The sequence below is a fragment of the Prionailurus viverrinus genome, chromosome D1, assembly GCF_022837055.1.
Source record: "Prionailurus viverrinus isolate Anna chromosome D1, UM_Priviv_1.0, whole genome shotgun sequence".
NCBI classification, from domain to species: Eukaryota; Metazoa; Chordata; class Mammalia; order Carnivora; family Felidae; genus Prionailurus; species Prionailurus viverrinus.
Window position 1 is genome coordinate 16,019,221 of NC_062570.1, and position 27,462 is coordinate 16,046,682.

Consider the following 27,462-nt stretch of genomic DNA (forward strand, 5'->3'; position numbering starts at 1 on the left):
GGCAATAATGGGCGTGTAATGAGAGGGTCCTGATGTATGGAGAGACAGGGGAATCCTTCAAAAATGTAGCTGCACTTGAGATTGGACCAGAACTCCACGCCCTGAAGGGCTAAGCGGGAAGGATGGGGTACAGAGAACGAGGAAGGGCCTCGGCAGTCGGAGAGAGGAGGCCTGAGCAGAGCCCAGGCTAGAGATGGGAGCCCAGAACCAAAGGATCTTTGAAACGAACCTCATTACGTCTTACAATGGTACCAAACGTATAGGGACCTCCCCCTTCCGACCAAGAGTTAACTCGGCGGCCGTCTACTTTTGGCAAACCAACGAGCTCCACTTTTGAAAAAGACAGACAGATGCCCAAACTCCACCAAGGATGCCTCCGGTGAGGCCCAGGAAAGAGCCACCGGCCATTCTGATACCAGCCAGGCCAACAGCTGCCGGGTTAAATCCTCGAGCCACATTCATTCCAACCCATTCACTCCAACCCATTCACTCCCACACTGTCCCGGGGCCAAAACTGGCCTGCAGTCACTTCAGTCTGAGGGACTCCTGACTCTAAATTCCTCACCAAAGACTCCACTCCCCCCTCAGCCGGGGCATAAACAGGATGATTTCCACAAGCCACGTTTATTTAGGGGTAATTTGCCAAAGGAACCATTTGGGTTGGTTTTGATTTCTGTGATTCTTCCCAGTAACCCATCCATGGAGACCAACATCCAAGGGGAGGACCTGATGGAATGCAGGAGGCCACTGCGGCGGCTCGGCCAGGGTCCCCAGGGCCAGTGTCCCGCTCCGGAAAGAACGCCGCCATGCTTCTCTCCATCGAAGCCCGTTCCTCCCGAGCTGTCCCGTCTTTCTGCCAGGTTCTGAACCCTCCTTCTTCAGCCTTTTCACCGATGAGGCAGGAAACCAGCTGGGGTGGGGGCAGGGGTCCGGAATGACCAGGACAGGGACTCGGGGCACACAGAGGACAGAGTCTGTGCCACTGCTAAGGACAAAAGGAATTCTCCTTTCTTCTCAAAAGGCTTGCTCTGGTTTGGGGATTCCCCCAGCTGACTTTTCTTCAGGCGGGTTATTTGGGGCTGACCTCAGAGAAGGCCAAACTGGGTGCTGCAGGGGAAGGGAGGGAAGAAACAGAGCACATTTGTAAGTATTTTGATCATAAGAGTTGCCATTTATTGAGCTCTCTCCATCGATCTGGCCCAATTCTGAATTTCACAAGCACTAACTCTTCAGATCCTCACCACCTGGGAGGGAGGTAGTCGCCTTCTTCTCACTTTAAGGATGAGAAAACTGAGGCTCAGAGAAGCTGAGTTACCTGCCCAGGACCATCTAGCTTCTAAATCACAGAGCCAGGATTTGGACTCGCATCTGTCCAGCTTCAAAGCTTGTGACGTCAACCAGTATGCCATGCAGCCTCAGAGAGGGGGACACAGGCGTGGTGCCCCCTTCACTGAAATAAATATGATCAATTCAACAACAACAACAACAACAAAATTGCAGGTTTACTGTTATCCCTGCTCCCTAATCGAGTATCACCTCTATACCTGAGGTCTCAAACAAATGGCCTGCGGGCCAAAATCTGTCCAGACGCTTACTGAATTTGGCACACGGTCTTTAGAAATAACTTGACCAGCTCCTAAAGGCCTTTGAGTTTTGTGGCTTTGGCCTCTCATCCCCCTTGCTTTATTCGGTTCCGTCTCAAGAGGACAGAAGTGCTGTTTTCCAGTTTCAATCCAAGTACCTACACTGAACACGGGGAAGGTGGACCTCACAGAGTTTCCGCAGATAGTGTCGCCCAGGTGAGGACGCACTCAGCAGCAGCTACCATGCAAATGTCATCAGCAGGTCTCTGAGAGGCCGGACAAGGCCTGGCAGGGACCGCAGCGTCACGGGGCAGTAGCAGGAGAAGGCCAGAGGGGTAAATAGGACTACACGCAACTTCGGAGTGGAGCTACTCTTGCACTTGGTGGAACCGGGCCAGGTCCCTGATCTCACGCTTCCTTGGCAGCGTCCTTCTCTGCCGCGATCATCTGGGAGTCATGTGTTCTCAGTGCCGCTGTGACGGGAACAAACACGAGCAAGAGGCCAGCCTTTCTGGGCCCAGCAGAACACCACTCCTTTCATGGCCGGGGTGCCTATAATTAGTCTACAAATAGTACCGTGCCCGTCGCCAGCTCACCCCTTCTGTCCTTAGTCCTACTCACTGCGCCCCAGTTGTCTTTTCTACGTGCTGTACTTCCCTGTGGAGCGGAGCAAAGGGAAAGAAGGAATCCGACTCCATATTATTGTATGGAATGCAGCAGGCAGCCTTCCTGGCGATCAGATTATGTCCAAGCATCGTAAGTCACAGAATTTAAAAATGTAAGAATTGGGGCACCTGGGTGGTACGGTCGGTTAAGCCTCTGACTTGATCTTGGCACAGGTCATGATCTCACGGTTCATGAGTTCGAGCCCCACATCGGGCTCTGGGCTGATGGTGCAGAGTCCTCAGTCTCTCTCCTTCTCTCCACCCCTCTCCCGCTGGTTCTCTCTCTCTCTCTCTCTCTCTCTCCCCCAAAATAAATAAACTTTTAAAGACTTTTTAAAAATAAAAAAATAAAAAGGGAAGAACTGGAAGGGACTCTTGGATAGGAAGGAAGATCGCCACACAACGTTTGTCCAAGGATCTACGGTACCCTCCTTATTAGTTGTGTTTAACCTCCAATGAGGCAGGGCACTTTGCTCATGCCTGATAAAGGTGCCTCTTCTCGCCACTAAAATCCATCACCGTTGGCCCTAGTGATGCTTAACTACTCGAGATTGGGTACGAAGGCAAGATTGGTCTTCTACCCAGCAGGGCTTCAGCATTTCAGACTTCCCTACTACTTAGAAAGCATCACAGGGCAGTAGCCCTCGGCACAGTGACCTCCCTGGGTGACCCAGCCATGCCCACCGCCTAGGAGTTTGCCATACCCTCGCCAGCTCCTTCTCCAACCCCCGTCACCTGGCTCAGCCAGGCCCAGAACCACTCTCACCATGGTCATGTAGGTGGCCTCTGCCCTTCCACTCGATTCTTCTTCCTCCATCAGCTCCCGTGTGGTTATTGAGGAGTAAACATGTTTCTAGAGGGGGGGGTGGGGGGAGAAACGGGATAAACGTTCCCCAAAATCGGCAAATGTTATATGCCAGAGAAAATGGCCATCTGCTACTGTTCACAGGGCATCAACACCAGAGGGTAATTGAGAGCGAGAAAATTATCGCCAATAATGACAATTCAGTCCCCAGTCTTCCCCCAAATTAAGAAAACTGGCTAGTCAGCGAAGAGCACTATCTGAACCACATTCTTTGCTTCAAAAGATAAACATCTTTGGATGGCCATTTAGGTAGCAGCAGGGAACCCTTATCTTGCCAGATTACTTGTACCCTGTGCTTATTTCCTTCTAATTAGAGGCTTGGCACGATGGCACTGATCAGCAGCTAACTGCGGTTATCTCTTTGACAGGGTTTATGTGGCAGGAACAGCCCTCCCTGAATCTCACATCTGTGAGGTCGGTGGTAGTATTCCTGTCACTATTTGGGGAGGCGATGTCATCCGGTGATAAATTCTTGGGCTTCTGAGGCCCCAGTTGCGACAAAACCTACTCTTGGGTCACAAACAGGCCAAAAGATGGAAAAGTAAATACTCAAAGAGGAGTTTTTAAAGGAAGGAAGGAAGGAAGGAAGGAAGGAAGGAAGGAAGGAAGGAAGAAGGGAGGGAGGGAGGGAGAAGGGGAAGGAAGGGAGGAAGGGAGGGAAGGAAGGGAGGGAGGGAGGAAGAAGGGAGGGAGGGAGAGGGGGAAGGAAGGAAGGGAGGAAGGGAGAAAAGGGGAAGAGGGAAGGAAGCGAGGGAGGGAGGGAGGAAGGAAGGAAAAAAGGAAAGGAAAGGAAGTTCAAGGAAATGAATACATTTCTCAGTCTCTAATAGCAATTACTTATAGCTCCATTACAAACTAATATGGAAGAAGAACTTCTTGATCCTCCTACTTAAGGTCCCTGAATATTTCATCTGAACTGTTGACTCCTGAATTCACCACAATTCTCCCTCATGGCTTCCTCATGATGCCACAGATGAAGAAGCTCTTGCAGATCATCGGGTTATTGGGACCTTACAACAGGACAAATGGCTCTGAGTCCAGTGCTCCTTCCTCCAGCCCTACCAGGAGGCCCTGTAGCCCCACCCCACTCCCACCCCGGGGGCTCTCGCTCCCTCACTTACTGAAGATTTCCTGAGCCCCTGCTCCGTGCCCAGCACCGGCCGGCATGCTGAGACATAACACTGAGGAAGATAGTTCACAGAGGAATTGATGGCACCACCTGAAATGCTAGAGCCTTATCCACCCGGCCCCGCGCTGGGCCCAGCAGCAGAACGGTAGAGTTCTTCCCTTACCTCTGGATCAGCCTTCTGTATGTTCTCCAGGCTTTTAACCAGGGTTGTGGACGTTCCTGAGCTGCAAGGCATGAAAATCATGGGGAATTAACCGGCCAGCACTGTATGTTCAAAAGTCCCTGCAGGAGACCCCACAGAGCTTTGTGCAGAGGGGGACCTCAGAGGAGGAACTATTCTCTCTAGATGCCCACCGCCAGCACCAGTCAGCCCATCTTGAAACCTGAGGAGTGCATCTCTCTGATGAAGGGCAGGGATGGATTCTGGAGATAGTCTGGGCTGAACAGCAGCGTTGACTTCCCTATTAACCTAACATCTTTCTGCACACACATTTTCAAGTGAATTAACAGTGAGGGCCACGGGATTAGATTTTATCACAACCGAGGACTAGGGAGATGTAGCTGGACCAGCAGGGGGCGACAGAAGCTCAGCGACACCCAGTTTCAAAGGGTTCCTGGCCAGGGGCGGGGGGGGGGGGGGGGGGGGGGGGGGGGAGGCCGAGCAGAATTGGCGCCACAAACTCCCTGAGCGGCCAGCCCTGGCCCCTTCCCAGCCCTCGGCCTTTGATCTCTTGACCATCTGCCCTCTGCATCTGCCACTGAATACACTTCCTTTTTTTCTGCTCTGGCCTAGGCAAGAGCTAAAAAAATAAATAAATAAAATAATAATAATAATAATAGTAATAATAATAATAAAATCAGGGTGGAAGCTAGAAAAGAAACCGGATTTTTTTTTGTCTTTAAGTGGAGGAAATATTTTCGCATATTATCTGAGTATAAAGCTGTGTGTTCTCATTGTAAAATAATTCAAATAATAAAGAAACATAGAGAGGGGTGCCTGGGTGGCTCAGTCGGTTGAACGTCTGACTCTTGATTTCAGCTCAGGTCATGATCTCAGGGTTCGTGAGTCTGAGCCCTGAGTCAGGCTCTGTGCTGACAGCACAAAGCCTGCTTGGGATTCTCTCTCTCTCTCTCTCTCTCTCTGCTCCTCTTCCCCACCGCACATGCACACGCTCTCTCAAAATAAATAAATAAAACATTTTAAAAAACAAAAGAAACACAGAGAGTTGGAAATTGAAGTTCCAGTAAGCCTCCCACCCTCAGGGGACCCACCTTCTCTTTTCTCCCAAACAGCACTACCAATACTTGGGAATTATTCTCCCAAGCTTTCTCAAGACGGGCCTAGGGGCACTCACACAAGATATGTTCATTGTGTATAATTTTCTTTTTTTATAAAAATGAGATCGTATCATACATTCTGTAATACGGCTTCTGGGACATCTTTCCATGTCGTCCCATTCGGGATTGTGCACCATGTCATTGAATGGAACACCTATGCGGTGAATCCTTACCTTTCTGACCGTCACTGAGGATGATTTCAGTGTTCGATTATCACCCGTGCTACAGCAACCGTGTTTACAAATCTCAGCATAGCCGTCTGCTTATTTCTTTAGGATAAGCGAGTAGACACAGAAGCACTGATTTCGTTTTGCGGGAAACTGAGGCCCAGAGTGGGTAGGTGAGTTGACATGGGTGTCTAACTTTGGGCTCAGTGCCACTTTCATGCCCAGCGTAAAGACCCTTGGAGAGGCCAGCCAAGCTCAAACCGAGTCGGCGAGGCCCCGGGGGGAGGAGATGCAAACCCAGAAGGCACCCAGCACCTTCCGTGGTGTTTTACGGGGAAAAGAGACTCAGAAGCCAGAACTACTTAGCCTGAATGGGGGCCTTTGCCCGTGGGCAGCATTTCTACAAGACAGCCACAAGACTTCGTCATCAACACTTGGGTAAATGGGGGGTGGAGGGGCCATGGGCCTGCCAATGGCCAATGAAACACGGCTGCTGGGTCGGAGCACCAAGATCTGCGCTTCTAGGTGAAGTGGATATTGCGGATAATCCAAAAACCATTTCTCTCAGGCACGGACTGGCACCATTACAGCTCTTGCAAAAGGTTTATACTCTTAATAATGCTCTCCTTAGGCCACCAGTTACAAAAGAGCTGGCAATCTTTGTGAAATACCAAAGTGAATGAAGAGGGTGTGGGGACGTGCAAGGACTTTCTGGAGCACGGTGAGCAGGGGGTGGGGGGTCCCTACCTAGATGACATCTAATTTGACAACCACAAATGATTCTATTTTGAAGTAACCCCCTTCTGGGAAAATGGCACGGTTAGGGTGCTGTCACTCTCCCACTTCGGGTCAGAGGTACCACCAGCGTCCCAACCCAGCCCTGTACCTCGTATTCCTGTGGGTGTTCTTCACGATCAATATCAGAACGGGAAGCAGCAGGATAGTGCCACAGACAATCCCCACAATGATCACCAGCTGATTACCACCCAGGATCTCAGGTTTGAGGGCTGCTGGGGTCACCAATGCTTGGGAAAGGAGAAAAGCAATTAGAGGGTCTTAGTGCTTCGGGAAAAGAGCTGAGAGTCCCACAAGTTCTATACCAAGGAGCAACAGCCAAGTCAGGAAGCTGGGGGAGAAAGCCAGACTCCACCCCATGTGGAAACCCTGGGACTCCAGCGGTCCCCATTAGATGGAGAGCCAAGTCTGGCTCCCTTGCTCACCCCTACAGTATAGATCAAGGTGGGTGGGAGAAGAGAATAGCACCTTACCTACAGCAGAGTTTCCTTTTACGTTAACAATTCTATCTTAAAATAAAATAACAGATGCTTCAGAGGCTGCAGATCTTTCTATGAGAAAGTGGTTGCTTTCAAAAGGATAGATGCTACAACACCCAGCCTCATAGTCAGAATGCCAAGTAAGGCCTTCAGGGGCACTCTTACCCATGTGGCACCCCTCATTCATTTCCTCAGGTCCCTCTAAATACATACGTAAACACCTCCTGGGTGCCAGGTATCACCAGGCACGGAAGCTCCAGAGACAACGCGTGGTCCCTAATCTCAAGAAGAGGGACAAACACATCGACAGAGAGCCACAGACCGCTCTAGGTGCTATGACGGAAGTCCACATGGGGCACAGAGGGGCACAGAGGAAAAAGGGTACCCACTTCTACGGGGGGCAGATGAGAATTCCTCAGCAAAAGTTTTAAAGTTTAAAACCCTTGAGGAAACATCAAGTTTGCTGGGCAGACGATACGGGGAAGGATGGCGGGGCACAGTATGTGCAAAGTCTGGAGGCCCGGCAAGATGGTACATTCAGAAAGTAGAAATTGTTCTGGGGGTCTGGTTCAAGGTTGCATTCGTGGGTACGGTGGAGAATGAGGCTGGATAGGTAAGAGAGTCCCCAGTCATGAAGGGCCTTGATTATCCCAGCCAGGAGTCTGGTTTTTGTTTCTGTAGACAATGGAGAGACCACTGAAAGATTACAAGCGCTGGACAGAATGCGGAGATCTGTGATTGACAGGATGGCACAGAGAGCCGCAGGAAGGATGAGAGCGGGGGCCGAGGATGAGAGCAGATACGTGTTAGGGGCCCGCAGGCCAAGCCAGGGGGGAAGACAGCCAGAGCCTAGCATAGGACTGGAAAGAAGGCAGACCCAAAATCAGTAGTAGACATGACAGGACCTGTTGACCTGTTAGATTGGAGGTCATGGGAAAGGGAAGAATCAGGCACAACTCCCGGGCATCCGGCTAGGTAACCGTGTAGATGGTGACGGCGTTAACGCAGGTGGAGGAGATAAGCTGGAGATGAGCTGTGGAGACGTGTGCAGGGGCAGGTTTGGATATGTTGCGTTTGAGGAATTTGTGGAATATCTGGCTAGCATTTGGAAGGAAGGAAGGAAGGAAGCAAGGAAAGAAGGAAGGGAAGGAGGGGAGGAGGGAGGAAAGGAAGGGAGGAGGGAGAGGTAGGAAGGAAGGAGAGAAGGAAGAGATGGAAGGAGGGAGGAAGGAAGGAAGGAAGGGAAGGAGAGGAAGAGGGAGAGGTAGGAAGGAAGGAAAGAAGAAAGAGAGGAAGAGAGGAAGGGAGGGAGGGAGGAAGGGAGGGAGGAAGGGAGGGAGGGAGGGAGGAAGGGAGGGAGGAAGGAGGGGAGGGAGCGAGGAAGGAAGGGAGGGACGGAAGAAGGAAGAGAGGGAGAGAGGGAGGGAGGAAGGAATGGAGGAGGGAGGGAGGAAGGAAGAAAGGGAAGAAGGAAGGGAAGAGGGAGAGAGAAGGAAGGAGAGCAGGAAGACAGGGGAGGAGGAAGGAAGGGATGGAGGGAGGGAGGGAGGGAGGAAGAGAGGAGGGAGGAGGAGAGGAAGGAAGGAAAGGAAGGAAGGGAGGAGGGAGAGAGGTAGGAAGGGATGGAGAAGGGAGGGAAGGAGAGAGGAGGCAAGGAGGGAAGAAGAGAAGAAGGGACCCGACATAATTTACTGAATATAGAGAGAGGACAGTGTCCGATCCTACTCGGGTAAAGGCGGCTGAGGACGGGCGATTAGAGTACCATTAGTGATGTGAGGTAAGTAGAGGCAGGAGCAGAAGACAGGTTGCAGTGCACTCAGGAACTCATTGGAGGTGACAGAGGAGACACCCCCTTCAGCCTCTGAGCGAGCTACTTGGCTAAGTCAAGAAAGAAAGGCACGACTGATTGCAGTGATGGTCGCACAACTCTGAATTTTCTGGAACCCCTGAGTTGCACGCTTTAAATGGGTGAGCTGTACGGTATGTGAGTTGTGTCTGCTTTAAGAGAGAAAGAAAGATACAGGGTGCGAGCTAAAGTAGACGAGGACAGAAGGTAAGAGAAAGAGCTGAGCGTATTTATGGGCCGAGGAGCAGAAGCCAGTAGAAAGCACGAGGTTCCCGAGGGGGAGAACATGTCACCTGAGCACAGAGGTTCGGATCAGCCCGGGGCGGAAGGGAGCCTTGGGGGGGCAGGACGGAGGTAAGGAGGGGGGGCAGATGGAGGTAGGCCTGCGGGTGGGGAGGCCTTGGAGGTTGAGCGAGCTCCCACTAATGGCGTGTATTTCCTCCGTGAAGTGGAAAACACGACTTCATGTTCGCGAGGAGGTGAAGAAAGCCATTTGTCCTGCTTCCCTCTCCGGCTGGGAGCCTGTGCTGTTACAGGGAGGTGCTTCCATCGACCCAGATCTCTGGTCAGAGGTACCGAGCTGTGTTCTGGCCTCATTCACTTCCCCGCCCCCAACAAACCGCAGCCAACCCCCAGCGAAGGGCTCTAGCGAAAGGCAAAGTCCACAGGCCACATCCTGACTGTTACCTGTGCTCTGGTTTAACTTTAACCCCTCACCGATCACCCTCTCCGTCCACACAATCGAGTCTTTATTCTCCCACATACCACTGGCTTTAATGCACAGGGTTGGCCAGAATACAGAAAACGCCTCTGTTTGGGGCTCCGGTCTCTTCCTGTTTTCTCTCTGTTCGGTGCTGTCTCTCCCCAGCTCAGGGTCATTTTCCCTCCCACTACGGAGCATACAGCACCCAAGTAAAAAGTGACTTCGGACACCAACTCCAATCCACCTCTGAGCTCCTGCACCTTTCCATCAGCCTATCACACCGGCAACGAGTGAGTTCTGGCAGAAGGCGTGTGTTCACCAAATACCAGCTCCCTTGACCTTATACATCCTCAGGGCCAGAACTAGAGCGAGGCAAGCAAGGTGCCTAGGGCTCCAAATGCCACTCTCAAGGCCACTGAAGTCCAGGGCACAAGCGCTTGTAAGAGACAGACGCCCCCTGAAATTCTGCACCCTGACTGCCTCTCTGGCCTCACCCTAGTCCCGGCCATGCCCACCCGCTACGAGGCCCCCCATCCCTCCTCAGCCGAACGTCAGATACTTCGGGGCTCTTTCAGGATCACGTGCAGCACGGTGGTCTTCTTGAAGGTCAGGTTCCCCAGGTGGATACTGCAGGTGTAGCTTCCTCTGTCAGACTCCCGCACTCCTTGGAGCATGATAGACGCATCATTGCGGGAGGTGTCCCCCACCAGGGTTACACGGTTCTGGAAGCGGCCCCGGTTCTGGGGGTTCCCCACAGGTACCCTGAGTTTGGAGTAATAACGTAACATAACCTCCTCCTAGAAGGGAAAGGCAAAGTATGAGTTTGCAAAGACCAAGGGGGTCGGGGCATGGGCAAGGTTGAGTGGGGGGCTCTCAGGACGTGCAGGGCCCTGCGTGTGTGTGTGGGCAGTGAAATATCAGACAACATGAGGCCATGCACACACACAGGGGCACAGCCTGTGTCACTGTGAACGACACCACCGAACCGTGAACGCCTGTCCCCTGGGCAGAAAAGGATGAGGAAAGTGGCACAAGAGGCCTTCCCTTCCCGTAAAAGGAAGCACAAGGGCGCCTTGACTTCTTACGGCACTCCCAGTTGGATTTCCGACAGACCCTGGAAACACGTCTAAGACTAAATTCCACATTCTTCCCCCAAACCAGCCCCTTCCAGTCCATCCCACTTTGGTAAGTGGCAATGTCTTCTTCCAGATGCTCCGGCCAAAAATCTTGAAGTCATCCTACTAAATTCCTCGCCTTCTTAAACTCACATGGAAAATCCCTCAGCAAATCCTGTCACCTCTGCCTTGAAGATATATCCCAAATCTAGCCATTTGTCACCTCCTCCATGGTTACCATTCTGACCCAGGCCATCGCATCTCTCACCTCAATTCCTGCAATAAGCTTCCTTACTTGTCTCCCTGCTTTCTCCAAACTGGTCTATTCTCAGCAGATGAGCCCTTAGAAATAGAAGTTAAGGGGCGCCAGGGTAGCTCAGTTGGTTAAGCGCCCAGTTTCGGCTCAGGTCATGATCTCGCGGTTTGTGGGTTCGAGCCCCGTGTCGGGCTCTGTGCTGTCAGTTCAGAGCCTGGACCAGCTTCAGATTCTGCGTCTCCCTCTCTCTCTGCCCCTCCCCCATTCACGCTCTGTCTCTCAAAAAATGAATAAACGTTAAAAATATTTTTAAAAAGGGACGCCTGGGTGGCTCCGTCGGTTAAGTGTCCGACTTCGGCTCAGGTCACGATCTCGCGGTTTGTGAGTTCGAGCCCCGCGACGGGCTCTGTACTGACAGCTCGGAGCCTGGAGCCTGCTTCGGATTCTGTGTCTCCCCGTCTCTCAGCCCCTCCCCTGCTCATGCTCTGTCTCTCTCTGTCTCTCAATAATAAATAAATGTTAAAAAAAAAAAAAAGGAAATAGAAGTTAAATCATGTTACCCTCTACTCAAAACCCTCCAATGCCCCCTCCCATTTCTGCTAAAAGTACAAGGCCCTCCATGATCTGCCCCACTCCATTTTCCTCTCTGATTTCATCTTACACTTTTTCTTCACTTTACCTCTTCGGGTCACTTCACCACTTCATTCCAGCCACACCGGCCTCTTTGCTCTCCTCGAGCACTGGCCTCAGGGCCTTTGTACTTTCTGCTCCCTATGCCTGGGACATCCCTCCCTCCCAAAATACACATGGTTCACTCCCTCACTTCAAATCTCTGCTCAAATGTCATCTGTTCAGTGAGGGCTCTCTGCCCACCTGTATACAGTAAGAACCACAAACGTCTGCCTTCTTGTTCCTCATAGCTCTTACTAATACCTGACATAGCATATATTTGTTTCCTCATTATTGTACTGTATATCTCCCTTGATCTTGATCGTAAGTCTCCCATCAGGGCAGGAGCCGTGAGTGTTTGCTACATAGGTGCTCAAAATACCTGTTAAGTGAGTAAGTAAATACCTGTTAAAGGAGCCTGCTTAGGACTCTCTCTCTCTCTCTCTCTCTCTCTCTCTCTCTTTCCTCTCTCTACCCCTCCCCCACTCACCCTGTCTCTGTCTCTCTCAAATAGATAAATAAACTTAAAACATTTTTTAAGGCTTTTAAGAAAAGGAAATGGGTATCCGGATACAAACATGGATGCGAAACCTCTCTGTGTTTCGAATTCACAGCTCGAAAGGCTCATTCTCAACCTATTTTCTGCTGTGACTCACTTAGCAGTTGACATCTAAACGCACGACAAGCTCCCGGAGGTGAACCTGGGGCCACATGTAATTCCCCATATGCCACCATGAGGCCCACTCAGACGGCATACAGGAATCGAGTGAGTACAAATGACTTTTTGACAGAGGTGGCTGGGAATATGTCTTAATTTAGAAAAGATAAATCTTGGGGCGCCTGGGTGGCACAGTCGGTTAAGCGTCCGACTTCAGCCAGGTCACGATCTCGCGGTCCGTGAGTTCGAGCCCCGCGTCGGGCTCTGGGCTGATGGCTCGGAGCCTGGAGCCTGTTTCCGATTCTGTGTCTCCCTCTCTCTCTGCCCCTCCCCCATTCATGCTCTGTCTCTCTCTGTCCCAAAAATAAAAAAAATTAAAAAAATTAAAAAAAAAGAAAAGATAAATCTTTTATAAACTTTGCACCTTAATTTTTATTAACAGTAACCGACCTGGGATATCCCCCGCAGCACACCTTGCCCCACATGTACATCAGCAGGCACAAAGGACGCCTATGGTCTCGTGAACTCACCTGTTGCTTGCACGCAAGTTCCCATGAACTAGTCTGCGCGTTGGCCCCCAGGACCTACTAATGCCAACACCTGAAGCACCCATAGAGACAAAGAAAATTCCCTCCATCCCAGAAGTGGAGCAGCGGGGCACAGAAGAAAACTTATAAAAATAACCGAAATAAAAATAAGAATGCAACGATTCTTATGCCCAGCCAGGAGCTTAGAGACAAGGCCACCAAAGTCAACCCCCCTCATTCTCCCATGGACTCTACAAAGAGAAGGGAAAAGAGGAAGGAAACCAAAAGGCAGTGGCCAAGTCACGTACAAACGCTTTGCACGGACGATCTAATACATGCGTCCCCACGGCCCTAAAAGCTGAGCAGGCAGCAGCAGCAGCAAGAATATCATCCTGCTCCTCTTCCTCATCTGCATCAGAGCCATTTTTCCCACCAGGAAGCTAAAGTTGCCCACAGCCAAGTGGCTGAGCTGAGGCCCAGTTCTGACAAGCTCCGAAGCCCAAGCCCTGCAACACCACCGCACGGCACCCGCTGCCCCGATTCCCCCTGCCCCCACACCGTCCTGACGCCATCCGCCAGGGGCTTCGACAGCACAGCAGTGGTGCTTTCTCCTTTACCTCGGCATGCTCTCCTGATGAGAACGTCCAGTCTACCTTGGTCATGCGTTTCTCTCCTGTGCTCTGGAGAACACAGCCCAGCTGAGTCGAATCACCCACATGGGCCATGAGCTCTGGGGATAAAAGGGTAACTCAAGTCAAACCCAAGGTATAATCTACAGAAGTCAAAGAACTTCCAGAAGAGATCATGGTTAGCCAAAGATCCTCAGCCATAAAATCAATGCCACCCCCCAAATACCGCACACATTCACTCCGCAGATGAGCCAGATGATCCCGTGTGGACAAAGCACTCAGAGGCGTCTCACTCACATGACACCCCGCAGCTGAGAGAATACCCGTGGCTACCCACACACGTCAACTCTGAGGGGTCTTCAATCTACGGTAAACACATTCTGATTCCCTTTAATTCCCTGCTCCTTCCCCTTTTCCAGAATTTCTCTCCAGTCCCAACTCAACTTCAGGTTTATACTAAAGAAAGGACAGACAATCTTGAAGCCCCCTCTTTCTTCTTTTTTCGAAGCCCCCCTCTTTCCGATCACCGGCTTAGAAGCCCACATCTGCCGAACATAAACAGGAAGTGGAAAGTTATATAATTCTCATGCTTATACATAACCCACTGGCTCTTTGAGCTGCAAAACTGAATCGCGGGTGACTTTCTTCAATTTCTTTCCTTCTTTTTACAGGTTGTCTTAGGACTGGCTTAAGACAGCTCTGGCTATGGTACAGGTCACAGGACTGCTTGCTAATTAGGCCAAGACAATAGACAGCTTTTCTCTTGGCTTGTCTTTCTGTTTTAATCCCTGCCCCCACTCCCCCAACAGATTCCCCTGCCTCTGGCTTCCCAACTCCTAGACTCTTCTTTCTGCTTTTTTTGTACGCGCAACTGACCCCATCATGTGTTTACTGCGTAAATCGTTTCAAGGGGCCCCTGAAAAAAAAAAAAAAACTAGCAAAATGATTCTGATTTTTCAAGAATATGCTACCCCAAAGTCAGTTAAGAAATGAAAGGCAGGATGGTGTTTGGGGAGACACAAACCTAGGGCTTAACTGGACAGAATTCCTTCAAAAGAGCATTAAGCAATGCTCATGAAGGAGCAAACTTGGGGCATAAGCCGATCTTTTCATCCAAATTGTTGCTCTGGGGGAACATGAACTTCCTGCCCAGCAGGGGAGATGCACAATAGGAGGAAAGCAAAAGAAAATATTCTGAACTTGAAACTCTATGGAGGGAGTCATTTTGAAAGTAACAAAAATTCACTCCAAAGAAGACGGATAGGGAGGGAAGGTCCCCCTAAATCCAACAGCACATTAAGAGCTGAACTCTATTTTTTTTTAAGTTTATTTATTCTGAGAGAGAGAGAGAGAGAGAGAGATGGCAAGTGAGTGGGGAAGGGAGGCAGAGAGAAAGGGGGGGGGGCGGGGAGAGAGAGAGAGAGAGAGAGATGGCAAGTGAGTGGGGAGGGGAGGCAGAGAGAAAGGGGGGGCGGGGAGAGAGAGAGAGAGAGAGAGAGAGACGGCAAGTGAGTGGGGAAGGGGAGGCAGAGAGAAAGGGGGGGGCGGAGAAAGAGAGAGAGAGAGAGAGAGAGAGAGAGAGAGAGAGAGACAGAATCCCAAGCAGGCTCTGCACTCTCACAAGGAACCTGATGTGGAGCTCCAACTCACCCCGTGAGATCATGACCCGAGCCGAAGTTGGACGCTTCACCGACTGAGCTCTATTTTTATTTTTTTTTTTTATTTTTTTTTTTTTCAACATTTATTTATTTTTGGGACAGAGAGAGACAGAGCATGAACGGGGGAGGGGCAGAGAGAGAGGGAGACACAGAATCGGAAACAGGCTCCAGGCTCCGAGCCATCAGCCCAGAGCCCGACGTGGGGCTCGAACTCCCGGACCGCGAGATCGTGACCTGAGCTGAAGTCGGACGCTTAACCGACTGCACCACCCAGGCGCCCCAGTGAGCTCTATTTTTAAAATGCAGTAAATATAACTGACCCATTCTGCACCTTTCATTGCACCAGGCATGTGCCAGACACGGCGTATGTAACATATCAGCCAGTCATTACGATATTTTGAGACATGCACTATCATTTGCCCATTTTCAGAGGAAGAAGGTGAAAGCGCCCAAAGGCACACGGCCCATAAAAGGCTGAGCAAGCACACACCCCAGACCTAAGTGAAGAAACGCGCAAAAGCTCTCACTCACTGGACCGGGCCCCCTCATGTAAGTGAAGGATGGCTGGTTCTAGAGCAAAAGTACAGGAAGTTAATACTATTTTTGTTTGCAAGAATACGGTCTGTGATATTTAAAATAAAACCTATGAGGAAAAAGGAATTGAAGGAGTAGGATCATGGAAAAAAATCTAAATGGTAGCAGGAGCATAGAAAAATTATAAACTGAGGAGTAAACTCTGTAGAGCAAAGTATAGATGACTTCACATGGGGGAAGACAACCTCCACCAAGCAAGCTGGACAACTTTCCCGTGGCCAGCAGGCAGATTTTTAGGAGTTGGCTCTATTCCCTTTCCGGCCACAAGGGAAAAATAAATACAGGTTGCTCCACTGGCTACGGGGGAAATATCTGACAAACCCTAAAATTATCCTAGCCTGTGTCCATGGATTTTTCGATTCTGAAATTGGCTTCTTTTACTTTATGGCCTCTGCGTCTCTTCAAAGAGGGAAAAGGCTCCTGTTTTATAGGCTGTATTTGTATGGACAAGCATTTGGGCATGGCATCAGAGGACAAAGCAGAAAGGAGTAGCCCAAAGATGATCCTTGGGGAAATAGCTGATTCATTTCCTTTCTGGAGAACTACAGCTTTGAAATCAAAAGAAAAATGTCAACTGAAAGAAAGTAGGGGGGCGGGGCGCCTGGGTGGCTCAGTCAGTTAATCAGTGGCTCTTGATTTCAGCTCAGGTCATGATCTCATGGTTCATGAGATCGAGCCCCTCATCTAACAGGCTCTGTGCTGTTAGCCTGGGATACTCTCTCCCCCTCCTCTCTCTCAAAATAAATAAACTTTAAAGCAAAAAAGAAAAGGAAAAAAAGGAGAAAAGTTTAGGAGGGAGGTCAGAGGCCACCTTCTACAATCCCTTTTACAGCTCCAGTTTTTAGAAGCAGGATTCCAAGTGAAGGGTGCTAATTCCAGAATTTCATTCATTCGACAAATGTCTGTTTGTTTTAATTTTTAAAACGTGTATTTATTTTTGAGATACGGAGAGAGACAGAGCATGAATGGGGGAGGGGCAGAGAGAGAGAGGAGACACCGAATCGGAAGCAGCCTCCGGACTCTGAGCCATCAGCACAGACCCTGATGTGGGGCTGGAACCCACAAACCATGAGCACATGATCTGAGCCGAAGTCGGATGCTCAACCGACTGAGCCACCCAGGCGCCCCTCATTCGACAAATGTTTATCGATGGCTTACTCTGCACCAGGCAGGGGGTCCAAGGCTGGTCAGAGGACAAAGAATATAGACCCAGGTGAACAGGGAAGACACATCTGGGCAGGCGTGATGGTCATCACCAAAGAGGCGCCCACAGCGGGCCAAACCAGCTGGGGGAGGAGAGGAGGTCCAGATTCTACCAAGCTTTCCCGAGACCGTAGACTCGTCCCTCAACACTTTGAAAGAATACATCTAATTCTAGGGCTTTCAAGGTTTTTTTTAAGGCAGCAGAATTCTTTCTTCAAACAAAATCTTCTCTGGCAGCCCAATGAACAAAACAGGAGAAAGATAAAGGACTTTGGTTGCAGTTGGAGGCCTGAGGTCCTCTTAGACCGGATCCTCTATTAACCCCTGCCCTGCTCTCACCCTTTGCGCAGCCTACCAGGTTCCTTGGAACCTCAGGGTTCTACACAGCACAGTTTGAACACCACCAGTCTACTGAAGCCACACCTCCATTTGCAAATGGGAAGATGAAGTCCAAAGAAGATACCGAGATCCTCTCATTTCTTTTCTGTCCCCTAGAACGCTTACCAGAGGAACCTACTAAATATGGACACGGCGTCACTGAGGATAACGGACGGGAAGTACCACCAGGACAGAGTAAAAGGAATAGGGACTTTGATGTCAGAGGCTCCAGGGCTTACGTACTATATGCGCCATTTAATAAACATGCGTCCTTAGACAAGTCACATCTAAGCCTCTCTGAGCCTCAAGGTAATTCATCTGTAAAACGAAAAGACCAATATTTCCTCCACGGCATTTTCATGATGATGGGACGCATTTAAGGTAATAATAAAATTACCACTGTCAAGATTTTTCTTTCAAGAACACCAATTACTGGGGTGCCTGGGTGGCTCAGGCGGTTAAGCGCCCAACTGCGGCTCGGGTCGCGATCTCACCGTTCGTGGGTTCGATCCCCCCACGTCGGGTTCTGTGCTGACAGCTCAGAGCCTGGAGCCTGCTTCCGATTCCGTCTCTCCCTCTCTCTCTCTGCCCCTCCCCCACTTGCAGTCTGCCTCTCTCTCTCTCAAGATTAAATAAACAGAAAAAAATTAAAAAGAAAAGAAAAAAAAAGAACACCAACTAGCGCAGATTCACTCTGTGGTAGGGTCTAGACCAAAGGCTGGCATTTGTTCAACAAAGTCGGTTCCCTGCCCTCTTTTCACATCAGATCTCTTGCCCCTTCACCCTTCCCTAGGTAAGCATTCGCATACCTTTGGTTTCCTCTGGTAGCACATGCAGCACCACCGCTTTCTTGAACACGAGGCTCTCCATTTCAAGCCGGATTTCACAAGTGTAGGTTCCCTGGTCGGCCTCTTCCACATTTTGGAGCAGGAGAGAACCATCGCTGCGTGAGATGTCTCCCACCAAGCGCACACGGTTCTGGAAGCGCCCCACAGGCACGCTGAGGTTGGCGTAATAGTATAGCACATAATCATCCTGGAGGGCAACACAACATTGGGGGGAAAATCTAAAGTCACGGGCACCAGACCTAGGGGTCTGGATGCAAAAGACCCTGTTCTGTGGAGGCAACGGCATCGTCACCATCGCCATCGTACTTGTCATCATCCTTGTCCTTGGGATTAAAAAGTACTTGGTGCCAGGTAACGCTGTAACTTGAACAAGGCCCTGTGCCTTATTTCACACACAAATGGCGGACTATGGTCCACACATATCCATTTCTTACAGTCTGAGGTAAAATGTAACATCCACTCTGAAGGTCACTCTGGGGACTCAAACTCACAACTTTTGAACACCTTCTCTCATCTCCACCCCGTTTTCTGCTATGGCCCCTGGATTCAAGGGCATTCAAAGCCTTGAGGCAATCCCCCAGACCGGTAGTGGTGACGGTCCCTGGCAGGTTGGCCATCACTCCCCACCCCCCCTTCTGCCCTCTTCCAGGCAGCATATCATACAGCTTGAGAAGGAGTCATCATCACGGACTGGCTTGCAGGCTGGGAAGGGGAGCCCTGGGAAATTCTTATTTCTATGTACACCGTGGGCCTATCCCTCTCATAATACAAAATACTAATAAAAATTTGAGTGAGAAAAGTATTAAAGGAATAACATGCTATGAGCTACATAAAGAGTATTTCGTTTGTACACTTCGGGACCTTACCGTTAGTAACACGTTACTTAGGATAGATTCCACAAATGATCCTGAGATACAGGTATCTCTACAGAATCTCTGATGGGGTGTATACACTATTTCCCACTCCAAAGAGCTCCCATGAAAGACCCCCTCTCGGCCATGCTTCATCTTCTAATCCTAACACCTGAAGCGGCCAAGAAGGAGAAAGAGACGATTCCCCGGCACATGAATGGGGCATGGAATGCCGAAAGAATCTGGTCCTCTCCCCGCCAAAAAAGATTATTGTGACATCATTCTTATGCCTCTTCTGTCTAGACCAATTCTCTCCCCTTGTCAGCCCTCCCAACCACCTCGACTACTCTACAAAGGGCAAACATCGAGAAAAGAAACAAAAAGAACTTCATGGGCACGTCTCTCATTGCTTCTCAAGGACCCAAAAGGTAAACATTACCATTATGATAATGACTTTCATCGTCACAGACGAGGAAGCTGAAGGTCAACCAAGTGGAGTTACTGGCCCAGTGGGTCGCACGGCCAAAGGGCCGAGCAAGGAAGAGGCTCAGTTCCGACCAGCTTCAGAACCCAAACTCTGACAACACCACCTCATGGCACCTGATGACCTGATTCTCCCTCTCCCCATGCTGTCCTCACACCATTGGCCAGGGGTTTCTACCACAGAGTTGTATTTACTCCTTGTTACCTTGGCGTGCTCTCCCGATGAGAACATCCAGTCTACCTTGGTCACACGTTTCTCTTCTGTGCTCTGGAAAACACACCCCATCAGGGCTGAATCACCCACATGGACCGTTAGCTCAAGGGAGGAAACAATCAAGTCATTCAGGCCCAGGGAATAATCTATAGAAGCCAAAGGCAAGAGGAGACATCATTTAGACAAATACCCTCAACCACAAAAATCAGTATTAATCACGAAGTACTATACGTCTTCCCTCCCCAGATGACCCAACACAGACAAAGTACTCAGAGGCCCCTCACTCAAACCAGCAGGGCACTCCCAAGGGTAAGAGAAATACCTTCTAGTTATGCACATGCCTCAAGCTGGAGGGGTTCTGCAATCTTCATATTGCAAAAATGCAAATTGACCCTGTTCTCCTAGCTGGTCCCTTCCCTGTTTCTGGACTTCCTTTCTCCCAGCTCCTTTCTTTCCTTCTATTTTTTAAGTTTATTTATTTATTTTGAGAGAGAGAGAGAGAGAGAGAGAGAGAGAGCAGGGAAGGGGCAGAGAGAGAGGGAGAGAGAATCTCAAGTGGGCTTCACGCCCAGTGCCAGAGCCCAATGTGGGGCTCGATCTCCCAAACCATGAGATCATGACCTAAGCAGAAATCAAGAGTCAGATGCTTTAACCGACTGAGCCACCCAGGTGCCCCTCTCTGAGTTCCCTTCCAGGGAAACCCTGATGGTCTCCTTCCGGGTCATGCATGTAGACACCCACAAACAGGAAATGACATGTCCTCTGCTCCTAGTTTCCCATGGGTTCCCTATCTAAAAAGCCAACTCACAGGTATTCTTTGCTTCCCTCCTCTTCTCTTTAGTTCCCTTACAAAAGCTTCTCTCTGACTTTGCTGGCTGATTCTGGCTGTCCGTGCAGGTCCCTGTAATTAGACCAGCACGAGCACGGTTCTCCCCTTTGCTTTTTCTTTGTGTCTGTCTCCACCCCCGCTTCCCACCCCAGCTTTGCCGTCAGCCCCGGCTTTTCAGATCCCAGGTGTTTATGCATAGGCACCACTCCACTATCTATACATCGCTCAAATCACCTCTCTTTTCATTAAAAGAGGAAACCATTATGCGGCTCTTTCCGTTTGCACAAGACGTGCCCTGTGTGGAGAGACAACATTGAGCAAGACCCCTCTAGGTGCTGGCCAGTTTCTATCGAGGAAGAGCCAAGTGAACACGTATGGGAATAAACAGAAAATGTGCCAGTCTCTTCATGCAAGCTGTTGCCCTGAGAGAAGAGGGTTAACTTCCTGCCCAACAGCAGGCGCGCACAGTAGGGAAGACGGAAAAGAAAACATGAACCCTACACCCTTTGGAGGGAAAGTGTTTGGAAAGACACCAAAATCATCTCCAAAGCCGATTTGGAATTTTCCTGTAAGGAAGAACTGAGCAACGTCACACGCGCTTAAAGGTGTCCTTACACCTTTAATTTAATTTAATTAGTTTCATACTAAGCTAATTTCATTTAATATTAAGAGCGCCCTATGTAGTATTAAGTGAAGGTTAGCTAGAAAGCAGAGGCAGCCACCAAAGCGACGAGGAACTGACACCTGACGGGTAACCTTTGTAGAACAACGAATGGAGAAAATGAGGCTTTCTACAGAGGAAAAAGCTCTCTGCAAAGAAATACAAAATGCCCTGATGCCACCGCCTGCGGGGCTGAATTGTTAGGTCTCTGGCTGGAAGGGCAGAAATCTGCAGGCTGCCTCCTGTGCCTCTGAGGAAATGTCTAAAGAGCCTCAGAACATGACCAGCCTGCATGGTTCTAAAAGCTTCTCTTAAATACATACCATTTTCGTGTGTGTGTGTGTGTGTGTGTGTGTGTGTGTGTGTGTGTGTGTGTCTGCGTACTGGTGCACATTCTCTGTTTCCTGGAATTAGAGCAAAGGCAGTTCTTATGTGCACGTTGCTGAGTCAGTGTTTAGGTTACCATGCACAGCTAAAAAACTAATAATAAAGAGGAAAAATAAGAGACTATGAGAGCAAAGCACCTTAGTCATTCATTCTTCCTACAGAGCTATCTCCATGGGATACAGAGAAAAGGCAGGGAGAAGGATGCCTGCGTGGCTCAGTCGGTTAAGCATCCGACTCCTGGTTTGGGCTCAAGTCATGATCTCACGGTTTGTGAGTTCGAGTCCTCCAAGGGGCTATGTGCGGTCAGTGCACAGCCTGCTTGGGATTCCGTCTCCCTCTCTCTCTCCACCCCTCCCCCCTCAAAATAAACAAAAATAAGCTTTAAAAAAAAAAAAAAGAAAAGGCAGGGAGAAAGGACGGACAACTTAGAAAGAAGACATGAACTATACACAAGAGGCAGCCCAGAGCACAGAAGTTACATGAACAGGAGACTCCAACCCGACCTGAGGGCCAGGGGCCGGGGCCGGGGATGGGGGCTGGGGGGCAGTGGGGGTGTGTGGCATGGTTCAGAGGAGGTTTCCAGAAGGAAGGAAGCTTAAGGAGAAACGTGAAGGATGAGGAAGCCTTAGGCAGGCTCGCTGGGGTAAGGTGGGGAGAGAAAGTCCTGGCAAAAGAAACCACCCCAAATTGTGAAGAGCTCAGTGCATTTGAGGAACCACAAGAAGGCTGGTGTAGCTACAGCAACAGCAGAGAACAGGGATTCTGGGACTCTCTTCGGTAATTTCGTTTCCTGATCTGAGACTAGCTGTGTTTTTAAGGTCACGATTTAAAGCGCAGGAATGCCAGAGAGAAATTTTCTTCGTACCACATAGGAAGGTCCTAGAACACACAATCAAGGACCCGAAGGCCTTCTGTTTCTAATAGAAACAGAGGAAGATTCAGCTTTCCAAGAAAGAGTTTGCTACCTAGCTTCTAAAACAGCTGCTTCAGCAAAACTAGGATGTTCCAGGTTGGGGTTTCCGTTTTCAGCAAACCAAAGGGAAACGAAAATCTATAAAGCCGGCTTTCGAAAACGCACGAGACTTACAAGAAATCAAACGCCCTCCTTGGTTCCTTGGTTTCTACTTACCCAGTAACACTGGCATCAGGAGGAGTTTCAGTGGGCAACACATGCCTGCTCTCCAATTTTCCAACCTTCAGATAAAAGAAAAAAAAGATCAGAAAATAGCATCAAGAGAAGTTTGTTAACTTAACAAACCACAGTGAGTGCCTCTGTGGGCCAGTCTGTGCCTGAGGCACTGGGCTACAGCCCCGAACAAGGACAAGGACAAGGTGCCACTCACCTGCAGTTTGCGAGTTGGGGGGGGTGGGGGGGAGATGGAGGGGGGAAAAAAAGAAGCAAGTGAATGAACAAGAAAATAGCAGATGCTAGAAAGTGCTGTCATGAAACAAAACAAAGCAGTGTTTGGAGAGTCGCTTGGGGGCCGCTTTAGATTGGCTATAAGAGAAGATTAGATGAAAATTGCTTCTCAAGAGGAAAAAAGCAAATAATTTCAGGATGTCCTTGAGATGACAACCCTGGCCATTTCTACAACCTAAGGATGTCACATAAACAAAAGATGACAGCTGACTCAGTGTGAGATTTTTGCCTATCTCTCCAAGTAAATTAAAATTATTACTTTTAAGCATATAGAGAATGTTCAGGACATGTGGGAAAGGAGCTACACAAATAAGGAGAAAATTTTCAACCCAGTTAAGGTACTCACCGCGTTCTGTGGCAGAAAGGAGCCGCATAAAATGTACATGGTGAGCTTTTTTTTTTTTTTGCCCTCCCTCCCCTCCCCCCACCTTTTTAAGCAAGGCAGCAGGGATAGAATGAGATTTGGACTGCACATGGGCAAAAAAGTAATTTTTAAGCATCTATATTATCTCTGTGGTATTAATTTCGCTGCGTCTACCAGCTCTGGGAAAGGATTCGTTGTTTTTCACCATGTCCCACAATTTTCTTAATGAAACAGAACACCAACTCCAGGGAGTTACAATCCAACCAGTTTTGGGTTCCTACCAACCGCTATGTCTGGTCTCGGCCATGATCCCTGCCCCCGGAACATCCTGCCGTTAAAAGAACTCTACCTAGAACCTGCTAGGAGGAAAGCTGCCTTTGTGTGATACCATCACAGTACCCCACCCAGCGCTGGTGGGAAGTCCACATGTTGTGGCCATTTTAACTTGTACACAATGATTACCTAAGAGATTCCTTACCTGCGTTCTAAACAACAAAATCCTCCATCTGGAAAATCAGGGTCAAACTGTTGAAGGAGGTCCTACCCTAGGTCCCACTTATGCAGAGAAGTCAGTTGACCTGGCGGAACCTCAGTTTCCTTGCCTATAACATGAGGACAATAATGCAAGGATCAAACAGGATAATGTAGATAACAGTGCTTCGAAAAGTAGAAATCATTACCACATAAGATCCTGTTTCTCATAACCTAAAAGTCAGATAGGAAACAGAATTTGTAGCGTCGAGAGAGACTTGGGTTCTGAGCGTCTACATTTATAGGAATGGCAAATGATGAATCAGAATGAACTGGAAACTCTTTTAAGTTTCAATTTTTGAACCCCATCACAATGTAGATAATAATTACACTGACTCAGATATACCAAGAGTCATACTAAGTTTCCCCCAAACACCTCTGATAAAAACACAGATCTCTCTCAAGAGAGCAACAGTCGTCTTCTGGCTCCACGACACCCATCCCACCCCACACATCCATGAAAAAGAGCTTCCTTTAGAGCATGCGTCATTGTAATTATCATATCTGGGATATCTGAGATCCCTGAACGTTCTGGCTGAATTCCTCTTCAGGGAGTTGGTTGTGTTCCCTCCTCTGTCCGGCAAACTATTCTTGTACATTCCCCCAGAGCAGTGCACCCTCTGCTTGGAGGAGGAACAGTTGATTTACAGGTCTAACACCAAACCGCAGTAAGTCTAGATTCTCAAGAAGGACCATATATATGTTCCTGTTTACGAGTGTCCCAGGCCTGTGCTGCAGTGCCACTAAAGTGCCTGGCATGTGCTGGGTGAGTGCAAATAGCTGCCAAGATGATCACCACATTGAAACCAACTTACATTCCCTACAACTCGGGCCATTCTATCCTGAGGACACAGGTGATCCCAAAGAGACTCTGAACCTCGTCACCAAACTCCAGTCACTCAGAGCCACACCCAACCATTTTCAAACAAATCTTAGGAAACGTGCAAATAATCTAATGAATACAAGAGATCAGTATTTTTTCACTCATATGTAGATCTTGAGAAACTTAACAGAGGACCATGGGGGAAGGGAAGGGGGAAAAAAATAGTTACAAACAGAGAGGGAGGGAGGCAAACCATAAGAGACTTTTAAATACAGAGAACGATCTGAGGGTGGATGGGGGGTGGGGGAGAGGGGAAAATGGGTGATGGGCATTGAGGAGAGCGTTTGTTGGGATGAGCGCTGGGTGTTGTGTGTAAGCGATGAACCATGGAATCTACCCCTTGAAACCAAGAGCACATTTTACACACTGTACGTTAGCCAATTTGACGATAAATTATATTTTTTAAAAAAAGAATACGAGGTATCATTTTTGGTTCTAAGTACTCATATGCACCGGTAGAACTCCCTGTGAATGAAGAGAAAAGCAATGAGTTCGTGGAAAAAGCACGGATTTGAATTCCTAAAAAATTCTCTTCCTGGGTCAGACCTTCCATTAACTAATTCTTTGATCTCTGGGAAATCACTCAGTCTCCGGGGCCTCCTCCTTACCATTAAAAGATCGGACTGGGGCGCCTGGGTGGCGCAGTCGGTTAAGCGTCCGACTTCAGCCAGGTCACGATCTCGCGGTCCGTGGGTTCGAGCCCCGCGTCGGGCTCTGGGCTGATGGCTCAGAGCCTGGAGCCTGTTTCCGATTCTGTTTCTTCCTCTCTCTCTGCCCCTCCCCCGTTCATGCTCTGTCTCTCTCTGTCCCAAAAATAAATAAAAACGTTGGAAAAAAAAAAAAAAAAAAAAAAAGATCGGACCTTTTCGCCCCCCTAGTTAATATAGGACCACGCCAGAAATCAGTAGTTACATATGCAATAATTCTGAGAGGGTTACATGCCAGGTACCGCCTGAATGCTCTACACGTTGACCCATGTAACCTTTGCAACAACCCTATGAGGTCTCCAAGACTGGGACACTAAGGCACAGATTGGTGAAGTGACTTGCCCGATAACTCATAGCAAGTGGCAGAGCCAGGATTCAAGCCCAGGCATTCTGGATCAGAACCTGTCCCCTCACTGCCCTGTACTGCCCCTCGTGTTTCTGAAAGTATTCCATGTTTTAGAGCAAAACTTCGCTGAACTTCATGTATCCAAACAAGATGAATCTGCTCCCCCAACTGAGTGCTTTTCCCGCCCACTTCACCCAGTGAACTCCTGTTCAGCTTTCAGATGTCAAGTCAGTGTGGCTTCCTCAGGGAAATCTCTCCTGAGCCACACTTACCAGGTCAGATGCCCAGCCACATGTTTTGTTTTGTTGTTATTGTTGTTTTAATATTTATGTATTTGTTTAGTTATTGAGAGAGAGAGAGAGAGAGAGAGAGCAGGGGAGGGGGAGAGAGAGAGGGAGGCAGAATCCCAAGCAGGCTCCGCCCTGTCAGCTCAGAGCCCACTGCGGGGCTCGAACCCACGAACCATCAGACCATGACCTGAGCCAAAACCAAGAATCAGACGCCCTAACCAACTGAGCCGCCCAGGTGCCCCCACCTACCCCCCGGCAAGCCACATGTTTTAATAAGACTATTTGTCTTTCCTTCGGGGCATTTGTCACAATTTCTAATTATCTATTTATTTGTGGGCTTGTTTGATTAAAGTCTTGCTCTCCACGCTTACCTCCCAAGACTATAAGCTCTACTATCTGAACAATGGAGGCCAGAATCTTACATACACAAATATATAATAGACGCATAAAATGAATCTGGGTCTTTAGAAATCCAACCAAAGCATCAGATGCACCTTAAGCACCTTGAGAAAAGGACTCCGTTTAAATTCTCAACTTTTACCTCGCTTCTTCAGATCCTGACATCTCCTCAGCAGATGCTCTTAAGATAATTCTGCATGGTCAGAAATCTCGTGTGTTGGCCAAACATTTTGACCTGAGCTCACGGAGCTTTCACAATATAACTCCTGGCAAATATCTTCTATCGCTCCCGGTGTGGGAGTTGGCGGGGGGGGGCAGGTTGTAACCATCGGGATCACCTCTCCCATTGTTAACAGTGCAGAGGAAGGGTTACCCTTGGCACGATTGTGATAGAAAAACCTCTTCAGAAAAGGGACTCGTGACAATGAGACAACCACACAGGATGTGAAAATGACCCCCTAATGTTACAATATCACAAAACAAGATAAGGGGGAGGTGCTGCCTCTGAGTGCCAGTGCTTGCCCCCCGTAAGGACAACGAACCACTGAGCAAATAGACACCTGCACAGGCTTCCCTTACCTAGCCCGCTCACCTCGCGATGCTAAGTCCCCTCGATTCACCCCTGGCCGTGCACCTCTGGGCTCTCATTGTTTTGAGGTATAGTTACCCATGTAACCCCTCTGAGGCATGAAGTCCTTGAAATGCATCCTCAGTTTTCCTTCCAAGACCGTTTATCCTACATTGGGCTGGGAGGTCACATGGCTCCTTGTAAGACAGTCTTGACATCACTGGTCAACGTTCTACCTGAAGGGGACTTTGGAAGTCATTGCTCCCGCTCCCTCCTCAGACCAGGTTACACCTAAAGGACCCTACATCAGGCCTTCATGAGATCAGAGCTTTGCAAAGGACGTGATTGGTAAGGACAGTATAGCCTAGCTCTCTTGAGAGGCTTAAGTTTCTGACTTCTTAAGGTTAAATATTGGTCTGTCTAG

The 27,462-nt window shown here is 49.2% G+C and overlaps 1 protein-coding gene across 4 annotated transcripts in view; it reads right to left on the bottom strand.

Moving 5' to 3' along the window:
- Positions 1–605: 605 nt before the first annotated feature.
- Positions 606–27,462, bottom strand: part of JAML (junction adhesion molecule like) — a 28,075-nt gene continuing 1,218 nt past the window's right edge. Inside the window, exons 4-15 of one of the 4 annotated variants that reach the window (XM_047878090.1) lie at positions 23,793–23,916; positions 22,660–22,724; positions 20,462–20,554; positions 19,645–19,799; positions 18,067–18,292; positions 13,413–13,525; positions 10,130–10,367; positions 6,634–6,772; positions 4,406–4,466; positions 4,235–4,294; positions 3,015–3,101; positions 606–1,107 (exon numbers count right to left, since the gene is read on the bottom strand). In XM_047878090.1, the coding sequence (XP_047734046.1) occupies positions 1,015–1,107; positions 3,015–3,101; positions 4,235–4,294; positions 4,406–4,466; positions 6,634–6,772; positions 10,130–10,367; positions 13,413–13,525; positions 18,067–18,292; positions 19,645–19,799; positions 20,462–20,554; positions 22,660–22,702 (1,308 nt within the window). In that variant the 5' untranslated portion in view covers positions 22,703–22,724; positions 23,793–23,916 and the 3' untranslated portion in view covers positions 606–1,014. The remainder of the gene's footprint in view (positions 1,108–3,014; positions 3,102–4,234; positions 4,295–4,405; positions 4,467–6,633; positions 6,773–10,129; positions 10,368–13,412; positions 13,526–18,066; positions 18,293–19,644; positions 19,800–20,461; positions 20,555–22,659; positions 22,725–23,792; positions 23,917–27,462) is intronic. The other 3 variants (XM_047878092.1, XM_047878091.1, XM_047878093.1) reach the window with 3 other exon arrangements.